The sequence below is a fragment of the Ammodytes marinus genome (genome assembly GCF_949987685.1).
Source record: "Ammodytes marinus genome assembly, chromosome: 1".
In the NCBI taxonomy this organism is placed as follows: domain Eukaryota; kingdom Metazoa; phylum Chordata; class Actinopteri; order Uranoscopiformes; family Ammodytidae; genus Ammodytes; species Ammodytes marinus.
Window position 1 is genome coordinate 38,393,955 of NC_137230.1, and position 13,254 is coordinate 38,407,208.

Genomic DNA, 13,254 nt, shown 5'->3' on the forward strand with positions numbered 1-13,254 from the left:
ACTCCCCCTCTCTCACTCTCTCTCCCTCTCCCTCCTTCTCTCCCCCCTTCTCCCTCCCCCTCTATCACTCTCCCTATCTCTCTCTCTCCCCCCTTCTCCCTCCCTCTCTCACTCTCCCTATCTCTCTCTCTCCCTCTCCCTCCTTCTCTCCCTCTCCCCCCTTCTCCCTCCCTCTCTATCACTCTCTCTCTCCCTCCTTCTCTCCCTCCTTCTCCCTCCCTCTCTATCACTCTCTCTCTCCCTAACTCTCTCTCTCTCCCTCCTTCTCTCCCCCCTCTCCCTCCCTATCACTCTCTCTCTCTCCCTCCTTCTCTCTCTCTCCCCCTTCCCCTTCTCCCTCCCTCTCTCACTCTCCCTATCTCTCTCTCTCTCCCTCTCTCTCTCCCCCCTTCTCTCCCCCCTCTCCCTCTCTCCCCCCTCCTCCCTCCCTCTCTATCACTCTCTCTCTCTCCCCCCTTCCCCTTCTCCCTCCCCCTCTCATCTCACAAAGAAAATACATGACATATCATTTTCAACATGTAAGCTTATGTCACTTCTCAATTTAATCTGCAAGATCAAAATCACTTTTAGTCTAAATCAGTGATTATCTCCTCACAATCCGCTACCTGTGTGTGTGTGTGTGTGTGTGTGTGTGTGTGTGTGTGTGTGTGTGTGTGTGTGTGTGTGTGTGTGTGTGTGTGTGTGTGTGTGTGTGTGTGTGTGTGTGTGTGTGTGTGTGTGTGTGTGTGTGTGTGTGTGTGTGTGTGTGTGTGTGTGTGTGTGTGTGAGCCTAGGCTGTGTACTAACACTGGATATGTTTTTTTCACCACACACACACACACACACACACACACACACACACACACACACACAGGTAGCAGTAAAAAGTGATTTTGACTACAAGCGTTCTCCAGAATCGCTGACTCCACCATTAATGTGATGAATGAAAAAGTGCGGGTTTAGTGTGTGTGTGTGTGTGTGTGTGTGTGTGTGTGTGTGTGTGTGTGTGTGTGTGTGTGTGTGTGTGTGTGTGTCTCAGAGTGTGTCTCTCAGAGTGTGTGTGTGTGTGTGTGTGTGCGCGCTAGATGAAAAACAGTGACACGAGTTGCAGTGTCACCAGTTTGCTATGAGGAAGGGCGTGGCTGCTGTAGACAGGGAAGTTTCTTCACCATGGAGAATGGGTCGCTGGTTTGAGCTCTATGTGTTGGTATGATACTATAACCTCTAAAGGAATACTTCACCCATACAGAACCGGCGTTCTATCGTTATAAACTCACTATTATAATATAATGAATGAGGTTTTTCTTCCCTCAGTCTTCCCTCAGTCTTCCCTTGGCCCAGCTGTCCTGTCTGGGGAAAAAACAACAATTGTTATTTGGCACAACCTACATATTTTTTTTTACGTATAACCTGAATTGATTTAAGTTTTTGTGTGTGTGTGTGTGTGTGTGTGTGTGTGTGTGTGTGTGTGTGTGTGTGTGTGTGTGTGTGTGTGTGTGTGTGTGTGTGTGTGTGTGTGTGTGTGTGTGTGTGTGTGTGTGTGTGTGTGTGTGTGTGTGTGTGTGTGTGTGTGTGTGTGTGTGTGTGTGTGTGTGTTCCATTTTAACCTGTACTTTTTATTTTAATGTTTTACTTCTTTTCATTCGCTTTTAAATGTCTTCTAATGTGTTTTATGTATTCTAATCTTGCCCCTGTAAAGCACTTTGAATGGCCTTGTGTTTGAATTGTGCTATATAAATAAACTTGCCTTGCCTTGCCTTGCCGTGTGTGTGTGTGTGTGTGTGTGTGTGTGTGTGTGTGTGTGTGTGTGTGTGTGTGTGTGTGTGTGTGTGTGTGTGTGTGTGTGTGTGTGTGTGTGTGTGTGTGTGTGTGTGTGTGTGTGTGTGTGTGTGTGTGTGTGTGTGTGTGTGTGTGTGTGTGTGTGTGTGTGTGTGTGTGTGTGTGTGTGTGTGTGTGTGTGTGTGTGTGTGTGTCAGACCCTGAATGCTGGTCCATGCGCTCCACACTACAGCATGTTATTGTGAAGAGAGAAAATATATTCGGTAAGTTGTAAATCTACTTTTATATTAGCATGTGATTTGTATTAAAGGTGCAGTCAGTGATTCTGGAGAACGCTTGTTGTCAAAATCAGTGAATATCTCCTCATGATCCGCTACCTGTCTGTACTGTGTGTGTGCTGAGAAAAAATCCCAGTGTCAATATACAGCCTAGGCTCTGTAAATGGGCCCCTTTCTTTACATACCAGTTTACAGAGCCTAGGCTGTGTATTAACACCCTTTTCAGAGCACACAAACAGTACAGACAGGTAGTGGATCATGAGGAGATATTCACTGATTTTGACAACAAGCGTTCTCCAGAATCACTGACTACAGCTCTGTATTTATACCCAGACAAGTGAAAGTAATCTGGTTATTTCTATAATCCTAAAGACCCACAAATCCACTGGAATAAATTAAATGTCGGTTTATCGTTTTGTGTTCTGTTATTATGAACCGTCCAGAGCCCTTAGGTCGTCTGGGACAGGTCTACTCACAGTCCCCAGAGTTAGGACTAAACAAGGAGACAGACAGACAGACAGGTCTATTTACAATCCCCAGAGTTAGGACTAAACGAGGAGACAGACAGACAGACAGACAGACAGACAGACAGGTCTACTCACAGTCCCCAGAGTTAGGACTAAACGAGGAGAAGCAGCTTTTAGTTTTTATGCTCCAAATCTCTGGAACAAACTCCCAGGGAACTTGAGGTCTGCTGCAACTCTCAGCTCTTTTAAATCGAGTCTGAAGACTTTTCTGTTTCCATTTTAACCTGCAATTTTATTGTATTTAAATGTTTTATTTCTATTCATTCTCTTTTCTGATGTGTTTTATGTATTTTAGTCTTGCCTCTGTAAAGCCCTTTGAACGGCCTATTGAAATATAGAAATAAACCTGCCTTGCCTTTTGTTTTGAAGGGAAATCTGAATCCCTGGGTCTGAGACTAGATTAAAAATGTATTTGGACACAGACAGACAGACAGACAGACAGACAGACAGACAGACAGACAGACAGACAGACACATTTCATATGACCTCTCACTAATGAAAAGCATTAAAGGGTCACTGTGTAGTTTCAGAGGAGGGGGGTTTGTTTACATTCACAGAGCCTGCGGTTAGTTTACTAAACATATTTTCTCTACATGTAATTCTTAGTATTGAATAATTCTATCATCATAAATCTAAATTATTTTGAGGAACCTGGAACCAAACGTGAGACTAGAATATGTTTGTAAACCAAACTGTGGGCCCTGCTGCTGTAAACAACAACAACAGTGAAACAGTAACTTTTCAGGAAGCTTTCTAACTTCAAACAGTGTTCCAGGGATCACATTTTCCTGTGAGGAAAGTTTGTTTATTCAGTTATGAGAATATACCTTAGAAAATGCTTCACTTCTCTGACACACACAAAGTTACACACTGCTCCTTTTAAAGGTGTAGTCAGTGATTCTGGAGAACGCTTGTTGTCAAAATCACTTTCTGTCATAGCCCCCTGTTTTGACATCTGGCTCATGGGTTCTCCAGTACTTTTATATATGGAGAAAATCCGTTATGAGATTTCAGGGAAAGCAGATAGGTTTAAACAGATATTTTTCCTATTTTTCCAGCCTTTCCCTGATGATGGATTAGATGTATCTAGTGCTTTTCTAGGCACTCAATGCTCTTTACAGGGTTCCAGGTTCCATTCATTCACACACAGTCATACTGGTGGTGGAAGCGTGGCTGCCATTCAGCGCCTACGGCCCCTCAGACCACCACCTCAAACATACAGCAGTCATACACATTCACACCAGGCAAGGTGGGTGAAGTGTCTTGCCCTAGGACACAACAACCATGACACAAGTGGCAGTGCGGGAATCGAACCGCCAACCCTTCGATCATTGGCCGACCCGCTCTACCATCTGAGCCACAGTCGCCCCCCTGTTGGGGCGACCGTGCGGGTTGGACAGACTATATAACAGTACTGAAGCACGTTGACAAAAGTCCTCAGCAATGTTTTAAACTGGTCAACTTTAACATTTTCCTATTTCCTTTTATAGGGTAGTATAGATGCCACTGAATACACCTAAACTCCACACTGTACCTTTAACTTCAACATGTCCCTCTGTCCTCCTCAGGGCAGGATGTCTTCCAACCATCGACTGCGTGATTCAGACCAACACCATCCGCTGCTATCCGATGGAGACGTGGAATCTGCTGGACTCCCAACGGGGTTTCCCTCTAACTCACACAGTGCAGGGGCTTTAACAGGGTCTCCCACCCACTCTGCAGGGGGGCCCCCTCCGCTATGGTATGTGAGAAGAAAATTAAATCTTAAAGGAATACTTCACCCAAACAGAACCGGCGTTCTATCATTATAAAATCACTGTTATAATATAATGAATGAGGTTTTTCTTCCCTCAGTCTTCCCTCAGTCTTCCCTTGGCCCAGCTGTCCTGTTAATCCTAACTCTACATTTTCCCATGTGTGATGTCATGCATGGGAAAATGTAGGGTTAGACAGTGAGACCATAAAACACTCTTTCTGCCTTTTCTCAGGCTAGGATGAACCGATTTCTAAATCTTTTTGCACAATTACACTGCATAGGATCGAAATGCAGATAGTATCAACACAGGAATTTAATATTTCAGTATAGTATTATGCAAGAGACATACGATATGCTATTTCTCTCATCACACTATATGGAGTAAGGAAGCTTAAAGGAATACTTCACCCATACGGAACCAGCGTTCTATCATTATAAAATAACTATTATAATATAATGAATTAGGTTTTTCTTCCCTCAGTCTTTCCTCAGTGTTCCCTTGGCCCAGCTGTCCTGTTAATCCTAACGCTACATTTTACCATGTGTGATGTCATGCATGGTAAAATGTAGGGTTAGACAGTGAGACCATAAAACACTCTTTCTGCCTTTTCTCAGGCTAGGATGAACCGATTTCTAAATCTTTTTGCACAATTACACTGCATAGGATCGAAATGCAGATAGTATCAACACAGGAATTTAATATTTCAGTATAGTATTATGCAAGAGAAATACAGTATGCTATTTCTCTCATCACACTATATGGAGTAAGGAAGCTTAAAGAGGACCTATTATACTACTTTTCTGGTCTTAATTTCTTGTTTTACACTGCTATAGAGCAACCTGACACGAATCACATCACAAAAACCTATGTAGATTTTCGGGAAGCTCTTTCTCTTATTTTGGCGATCCAGCACATCCTGTCAACACTTGAGTGTGTGTGCTTCGGCAATCTCCGCTCCCTCCGCCTGTGCATCGGCCATCTCCGCTACCCTCCCCCCTCCTGCAAACCCCACTCCGTTGTGATTGGTTACCTTCCTTCCGGAACACTTTCAGTGGCGGGAAGCGCGAGCATGGACCTATAAGGGCGCGAGGCAGACGCGAGGCAGACGCGAACAGGGAAGTGACAGCATTACCATACATGGAAACATCCGCGTGGTGACTTCACAAAGTTACATGCGACGTCACAAAGTTACAAAGGGTAGACCGCTTTGAAGACGTGACTTCTCGACTGGCTAGAATAGTGTTTAGTGCTCTGCACAGACACCCCAGACGGTCAGCAGGGAATACGTCGAAATGCATGTAAGTCATTATTTGATAATTTAGTATGGTTAAGCATGACTATGAATCATCATAACAACGTTTTTAGGTCATAAAAGTCAAAAAGCATCATAGGTCCTCTTTAAAGGAATACTTCACCCATACGGAACCAGCGTTCTATCATTATAAAATAACTATTATAATATAATGAATGAGGTTTTTCTTCCCTCAGTCTTTCCTCAGTGTTCCCTTGGCCCAGCTGTCCTGTTAATCCTAACCCTACATTATACCATGTGTGATGTCATACATGGTAAAATGTAGGGTTAGACAGTGAGACCATAAACCACTCTTTCTGCCTTTTCTCAGGCTAGGATGAACGGATTTCTAAAATGTTTGCACATTTATACTACATAGGATCTCAGAGTTCAATACACCTTCATATTCCCACCGGTGAAGTAGGGCTTTAATTACAATGAGTTACGGATAAGGGGTGGGATTAAATAAGTGTAAACCCCTTACCACTCCTTCTCCAACATGTTGTTACAATGATCAAGTACTTGTCATTCATGTCTCTAACTTTCTATTTTGTGCAACATCATTATTTTCTGTACGATATTTTCAGTTTTTTCAGCTTTTTCTTTTACATGTTCGAAATAAATTTAAATCAAATCAAATCAAATAGATAGATAGACAGATAGATAGATAGATAGATAGATAGATAGATAGATAGATAGATAGATAGATAGATAGATAGACAGACAGATAGATAGATAGATAGATAGATAGACAGACAGACAGACAGACAGACAGACAGACAGACAGACAGACAGACAGACAGACAGACAGACAGACAGACAGACAGACAGACAGACAGACAGACAGACAGACAGACAGACAGACAGACAGACAGCTGTATAAATAAACCTGATTTGATTTGATGTGTCTCTGCCCTCCCAGGTTCATCCAGGACGGCTGTGGGATGGTGTGTGCGGGCGTCACCTGGTTCCTGGTTCTGTACGCTCAGCTGGTGGTGAACCTGGTGATGCTGCTCCCCAGCCGCAGCTTCTGGTATTCTCTGCTCAACGGAGCGGCTTTCAACTCTCTGGCCGTGCTCGCTCTGGCCTCACACCTCCGAGCCATGATGACCGACCCGGTGAATACATATAGTTATATACTGTGTGTGTGTGTGTGTGTCTGTCTGTCTGTCTGTCTGTCTGTCTGTGTCTGTGTGTGTGTCTGTCTGTGTGTGTTTCTGTGTCTGTGTGTGTGTCTGTGTGTGTGTGTGTGCGTGCCTGTCTGTCTGTCTGTCTGTCTGTCTGTCTGTGTCTGTCTCGATGAAGGAATATCCCGTGCGGTGAGTCAGGGTGGCTAAACCGTGCGGTATGCGATATAATTGCTCCACCCCCTTTTACTGTGGCAGTAAGGAGAGATCAGATTGCCAACTGCGCTTTTCCTTTTATGCACACCACAGCCGCCGTAATGTTTATATTTCATAATTTGCATCAAAGCCCTAATGATAATAAGAGGCTTTATTTAAAAGCTGTCCATGCAGTCGTTGTGATGTAACTTTATTGGCTGTAAACTGAAACTAGCGGAGATCGCGGAAGCCTTCCAAACGACAACTGTAACGCGCCCCGGTTATCATTTCAGCCTTAAACCACGGCGTTGATAGCTTTCGTTTCAGCACTAGGCTATGTGAATAACTATGAGCATTAAATAAATGCTGCGTCTCAGATGCCGAGGAGAGCAGCGAGGATGACCCACGACCGAACCAGAGCATAGAGAGATGACAGCGAGAGCAATCACAGCGGGGCAGAGGAATAAAGTCTGTAGTAGCTAAACACAGAGTTCGGTCTATTTGCACTACTGTTCATTTGCAATGAAGAAAAGTGTTTTATTCAAAGAGTTTTTATTTTTTTGTATTATTATTTTAATAAATACAATTCATTTCCTTTTAAGAACAAGATCTGGTCTTCAAATGTTTTCATTTTTAACCTTAATGCAGTGTTTCCTCTCAAACTTGTCTTATATGCATCTTAAAAAAAAAGAGAGAAAGAAAGATGTTTGGTTTTTCAACACTTGAACATTTATTAAATATGGAACAGAAGGCGGCAATGGTGCGCAATATGACGCTAAAAAATGGTAATTTACTGGAGAAAAAAAAGAAGCAGATTGTTTAGGCTAAATCTTAAAGTGCAAATAATAAAACATGAAATGAAAAAGTACCCGTATATTTTTCTAACGAAATAAAAAAAAACAGGCACTGGATATAATTCAACATGAAAAATAAATTAATATCTAAATAAACAATGTAAGACTTTAGTCTATACCTGGGTTATTTCCTTGTTGCGCGCAAGGAAAACCAGCATGTTAACCTTGTGTGGTTTAAGAGAGGAGCGGAGAGGAGTAACGATGTTTCCAGCGGCACTGAAAACTCTCTCTGATGGTGCGCTTGTTGCACATATACACATGTACTTGCGGGCAACTTTGGAGAGCAGAGGGAATCTCGCCTGGTTATCGCGCCACCAGGCGAGTGGGTCAGCGTTTGAGTCGATAGGATCCTCCTGGAGGTAGCGTGTCAGTTCGGTATCGGCCCGGACTCTCGTGGGTATATTTGCGGGGGTTGATCTCCGTGACTTCAGCAGGTCTCCAAGCGTTTTCTTTCTTGCTGCTGGTGGTGGCACTGCCGCCTGCGCCGAGCGCACAGCTGACGCACTGGCACCGCTCTCTCTGTCTTCCATAGCTAACGCCTCGTCAATAAGTGCGCATTTTGTTTCCTCCTCTATGTCATTGTTAAAATGATTGGCCCTATACCGAGGGTCCAATAAGCAGGCCTTAGCCAAAAGTGTTTGTAGGGGAGCTCGTCTGTACTTCTCCTCGAGCACAGTGCACATCTTTTGTTTGATGTCCGATGTCAGCGTGGTGTCCTCGTCTGATGGTCTCAAAACGTCTTCGATCAGGAGGTTCAGTACCGGTTTAACGGATGACACCGTAACATAGTGCTCGCCGGACAGCAGGTCGGTAAAGTCAGCTGCGGGCTTTAAGGCGGCGTTCACCGACTCTAGGACTGCAATGTCCTGCCAGGTTGGAATAAGATGCTGATGCCGCCGGTCATCCAGAACCCTTTTAATAGCCGGGATTTGTTCTAAGACTCTCGCCACCATTTTCTGTTTCGTCCCCCATCTCGTAGCGCAGTCCTGTAAATATGCAAATCACATGTATCAATACATTTAAAGCTACATTTTAATGATAATTCGTTTCAAGGTATTTGTAGTAAACGAATTATTTTTTTTTTTTTAAATAATTCCAGCAAGCCAACATATTTTATTGAATATCATTTGGATAATATTGTAAGGCTAAAACGCTGAAACTTATGTCATAAAATGTTGGTATAATGAAGGCTGAATGGCATTTTCTTATTAAGCAAGAACAATATTCAATTAAATTATAGTTTACCATTATTAGTCCGTGCTGTGGGATTTGGAGCTCCGCTTGCGCTTTTGCCAGATCTCGCCTCTTCAGCCAGCTATGGGAGACAGCTCCAACCAAGGTGTGACACTGGCCCATTGCTCTACCTGTGCGATCCTTCACGCTCGCCATGGCGTTGGTAACTGCCAGGTGTAAATTATGTCCGAAACAGTTCAACCACGGCCAGCTCAATTGATTGACTGCTGCAACGATGTTGGCCCCGTTGTCTGTCGTTAGACACGCCAGCTTCTTCTCATCCAGGGACCACTCCTGAAAAGCGCTGCGGAGAGCCTCGGCTATATTGTCAGCTGTGTGGTTCTGGGGCATAAACACAGTTTCGAGGCAACGTGATTTTAGAGTCCAGTCCGGGGTCAGGAAATGCACAGTTAGACTCATGTACGGAGTCATATTGACGCTTGACCACATGTCAGTGGTGGCGGCAAAGTAGTCTATATCTTGTAGCTCACTTAGAACGGATGCCCTGACTGCGTTGTACATCTTAGGGACTGCAGTTTCCGAGAAGTAAGTTTTGCCGGGCACCTCGTATTGCTTATCAAATGTTTGCAGCATGGCCTTGAATGCCGGCTTCTCCACCGTGTTAAACGGCACCATCTCTTCAATTAGATAGCGCGTTACAGCGCTTGTAAGGCGCTTGTGCATCTCACTGTCTGTGTTATATTTCACAAATGGGGCAAAGGCTTCACCGACACCAAGTGTTCCGCTGGCACCGGCTGTTGCTGCTCTGCGACTTTTAGTGAAAGAAGGAAGCTTCGCCGCTGTGTCTGGGTGGTAACAATTTAAGTGAGACCGCAAATTAGTTGTATTACCTCTCTTGGCAGAGATCTTTTTTGCACACAGTTTGCATATGACTTCGTCCAAATTGGCAGGTTCTCCTTTTTCATTCGGCTGGAAGCCGAAATGCTCCCAAAGTGGCGAAGTAACACCTGGTTTGGATACTAGGGCATTTTCCATTCTCTTCATCTGCAGGTAATTTGCAGGTGAGGGGACGTCACCTTTTATAACAGGTCCATGGACGTCACGTGCGGTTTTTGCGGTGACCGCCCATGCTCTGCGATTGGCTTGAAAATATCGCAGTATTTCATCTGTGCGGTTATCGCGACAGCCCTAGTGTGTGTGTGTGTGAGGGATTTGTGCTCTGGCCTCACACCTACGAGCCATGATGACAGACCAGAGGGGTATACTACAAAGCAAACTCAACAGAGCCCGGCTCTCTTTTTTTGATCTGGTTCAACATAACACATACCCTCGCTCAGAGCTAACCGGTATCACGAAGGCAGTTATCAACCTCTTATGTTGAACGAGAGTTTCAGCTTCAGGCTCTGTGCGCGTCCCCATGAGAGGGGGCGTTTGGCCGTCATTTGACTCTGCTTCCGCACAGACTGGACTGATCTTGTGCCGCTAACTTTACACAAACGGACTGATTGTGAGCAGCTGAGTAAAACAAAAGTGTGTCGCCAACTTCATTCAAGAGGAAGAGTTTGTCAGTCTGAATTATTACAGCAGAAAACAGAGAGCCGAAAAAAACTCTAACTGCAAATAGGCTAAGGAGAGTGGAATGCTGCCAGCATGGAAATTATTTATTTATCTTGCCGATCGTTCTCGCAGTGCGTAACGTGACATTATAAAACAATGAAACGTTGAACTCGGATTTAAACACTATACCATTTAGCCTAATATATATATAGGCTACTTTGCTATATTTATAGCACTACGCCTATAGTCCCACACTTAAGAATGTAATTTAAGTCTGACACTGTCTCAAAATGAATAGCCTATGGAAAATCATTTAGTTTTGGGCCACATCATAATGAATACAATTTTGATTTAGACTATTAGCCTTTTATTTGAATCTTACAAATACCAATAGGCCTACATTAAAAAACCTGTAGTCTGGACAAATATGAATCTAGGCTACTGTGAGAAGCTTAACCTGCGAGTCTGCAACGATGTCCGAACTGTGACAGCTGTCACCTGTCACGTCCCAACTGTAATCGCTACTTATGAAAAGAAAGCCCACAGTGAAATAATGTTGCAAACTGTGATTTTATAGAACGCTTTAATAAGAGCCAGTGTGTGTATATCGCCAGGTAAAATCATTTGAGAGGAGAGCATAGAGTGGCGCTGCATACAGTATAGGTGTGGGCTATTTTACATGTTCAATAACTGTATGCATGTGGCAAAAAGCCCCAGCGCGATGTTACAGTTCACTCTGCTGTAAGCCTAATGTCACGGCTTCGTTTCGTTCATTAACTTAGCCTACTGATCAATAAATTTAGATGTAACAGCTTCCTCAGTGAGAATGTAGCGCTCAGACAATATTGTCAGGTCCGCGGGATTTCTAAATGTGTAGTTTCCTTGAAGGGCAGCGCTCTATAAGAGCCGAATTTAAGCTCTAACTCTGAAACAAAAACTGGTCTGAGCAGGTTAGCCGTGCAGCCTCTGTTACCACGGTGATCTAGCCAGGTAGAAAGAGAGCCACCTTTCGTGATACTGAAAACTCTGGCTTTAGACCGCTTTAGACTCAACAGACCTCGCTCAGCCCTTAATCTCGCTTCGTAGTATACCCCTCTGGTGAATATACTATCCCTGTTTTCTGAATCTCATACTCTTTCTTTTTTCTATTCTACATACTACAGCTGACGATAAAAAAGAATTTAGTTAGGATGCAGTATGCATACTATTGGGACATACTTTAACTTATTTATTTCATCATAACATTGCGCCTTGATCTTGCCTCTTGCTTTTATATCCGTCTCATCCCCGTTTGTTTTCATATGGAGGCTTCGTCGATGTGACGTCACTTCACGTGCGCATTGGATTGTTAATCGCCCAAATAGGATGCACTTTTCAACACTAAAAATCTCGGCCTGAAGTAGTAGGACATCCGGGTACTTCTAACCATCCTAAATCTGGACACAATAAATTAAATTTAAATAAAAAATATAATTTATATAATTTATTTAATTTTTATTTGTTTATGCTCTGTAATTAAAATATATTTGTATTGTTCTTTTTTTTTAACCTTTTGTTTATACAAGCAAGTTGTTAAAGGTGTAGTCAGTGATTCTGGAGAACGCTTGTTGTCAAAATCACTTTTTATCAAAATGTAATATTAATTGGATGGTGAATGTTGTGGATGAGAATTGTATGCGACTGTGTTGGTTGTTTTATTATAGCATTGATTACTTCGCCAAGTAAGTCTTGAAAGCTATATTTTAATCTCAATGTATTTATATATAAATGATATTGATTGATGGATTGATGGATTGAAAGGCTCAGAATAGCGAAAATTCGTTTTGCGCTGCTTGAAACTCGTGATAATCACCGCGGGATATTGAATATTTTCAACTCACGCGAATGAGCGGTAGACGCAAATTTCGAGTGTTTGCACCGCGTGAGGTGAATTTGCGTCTATTTGCGTCTGTACATTGACTTTGTATGTAAAGTGCCCCCCCCCCCAAACGTGTTTGATGTGGATGCACCATTAGGATTCAGGTCCGGCTACGTTGAACAGATAGAAGTGCTAGTACGCATCAGCCCGTTTCTATTGTGACTAACGGAGCGCGTTTGTGTTTGTCGTTTTTTAGGGTGCGGTCCCTAAAGGCAACGCCACCAAGGAATACATGGAGAGTCTTCAGCTCAAACCCGGAGAAGTGATTTACAAATGTCCAAAGTGCTGCAGCATCAAACCGGAGAGAGCACACCACTGCAGGTCTGTACACACACACACACACAGACAGACACACAGACAGACGGACGGACGGACGGACGGACGGACGGACGGACGGACACACACACACACACACACAGACAGACAGACAGACAGACAGACAGACAGACAGACAGACAGACAGACAGACAGACAGACAGACAGACAGACAGACAGACAGACAGACAGTCAGTCAGTCAGTCAGACAGACACGGACAGACAGACACACATAGACAGACAGACAGACAGACAGACAGACAGACAGACAGACAGACAGACAGACAGACAGACAGACAGACGGTCAGACAGACAGACAGACAGACAGACAGACAGACAGACGGTCAGACAGACAGACACACAAACAGACAGACAGACAGACAGACAGACAGACAGATAGATAGATAGATAGATAGATAGATAGATAGATAGATAGATAGATAGATAGATAGACAGACAGACAGACAGACAGACAGACAGACA

General features: G+C 43.6%; 1 protein-coding gene across 1 annotated transcript in view; it reads left to right on the forward strand.

Annotated features, from left to right (window-relative positions):
- zdhhc7 (zDHHC palmitoyltransferase 7) overlaps positions 1-13,254 on the forward strand; it is a gene marked incomplete at its 3' end in the record, with an annotated part of 33,013 nt that overhangs the window by 1,322 nt on the left and 18,437 nt on the right. The window contains exons 2-5 of the mRNA XM_080029381.1: positions 1,956-2,021; positions 4,132-4,304; positions 6,534-6,729; positions 12,653-12,777. Coding sequence (XP_079885507.1) covers positions 4,138-4,304; positions 6,534-6,729; positions 12,653-12,777 — 488 coding nt within the window. The 5' untranslated portion in view covers positions 1,956-2,021; positions 4,132-4,137. The remainder of the gene's footprint in view (positions 1-1,955; positions 2,022-4,131; positions 4,305-6,533; positions 6,730-12,652; positions 12,778-13,254) is intronic.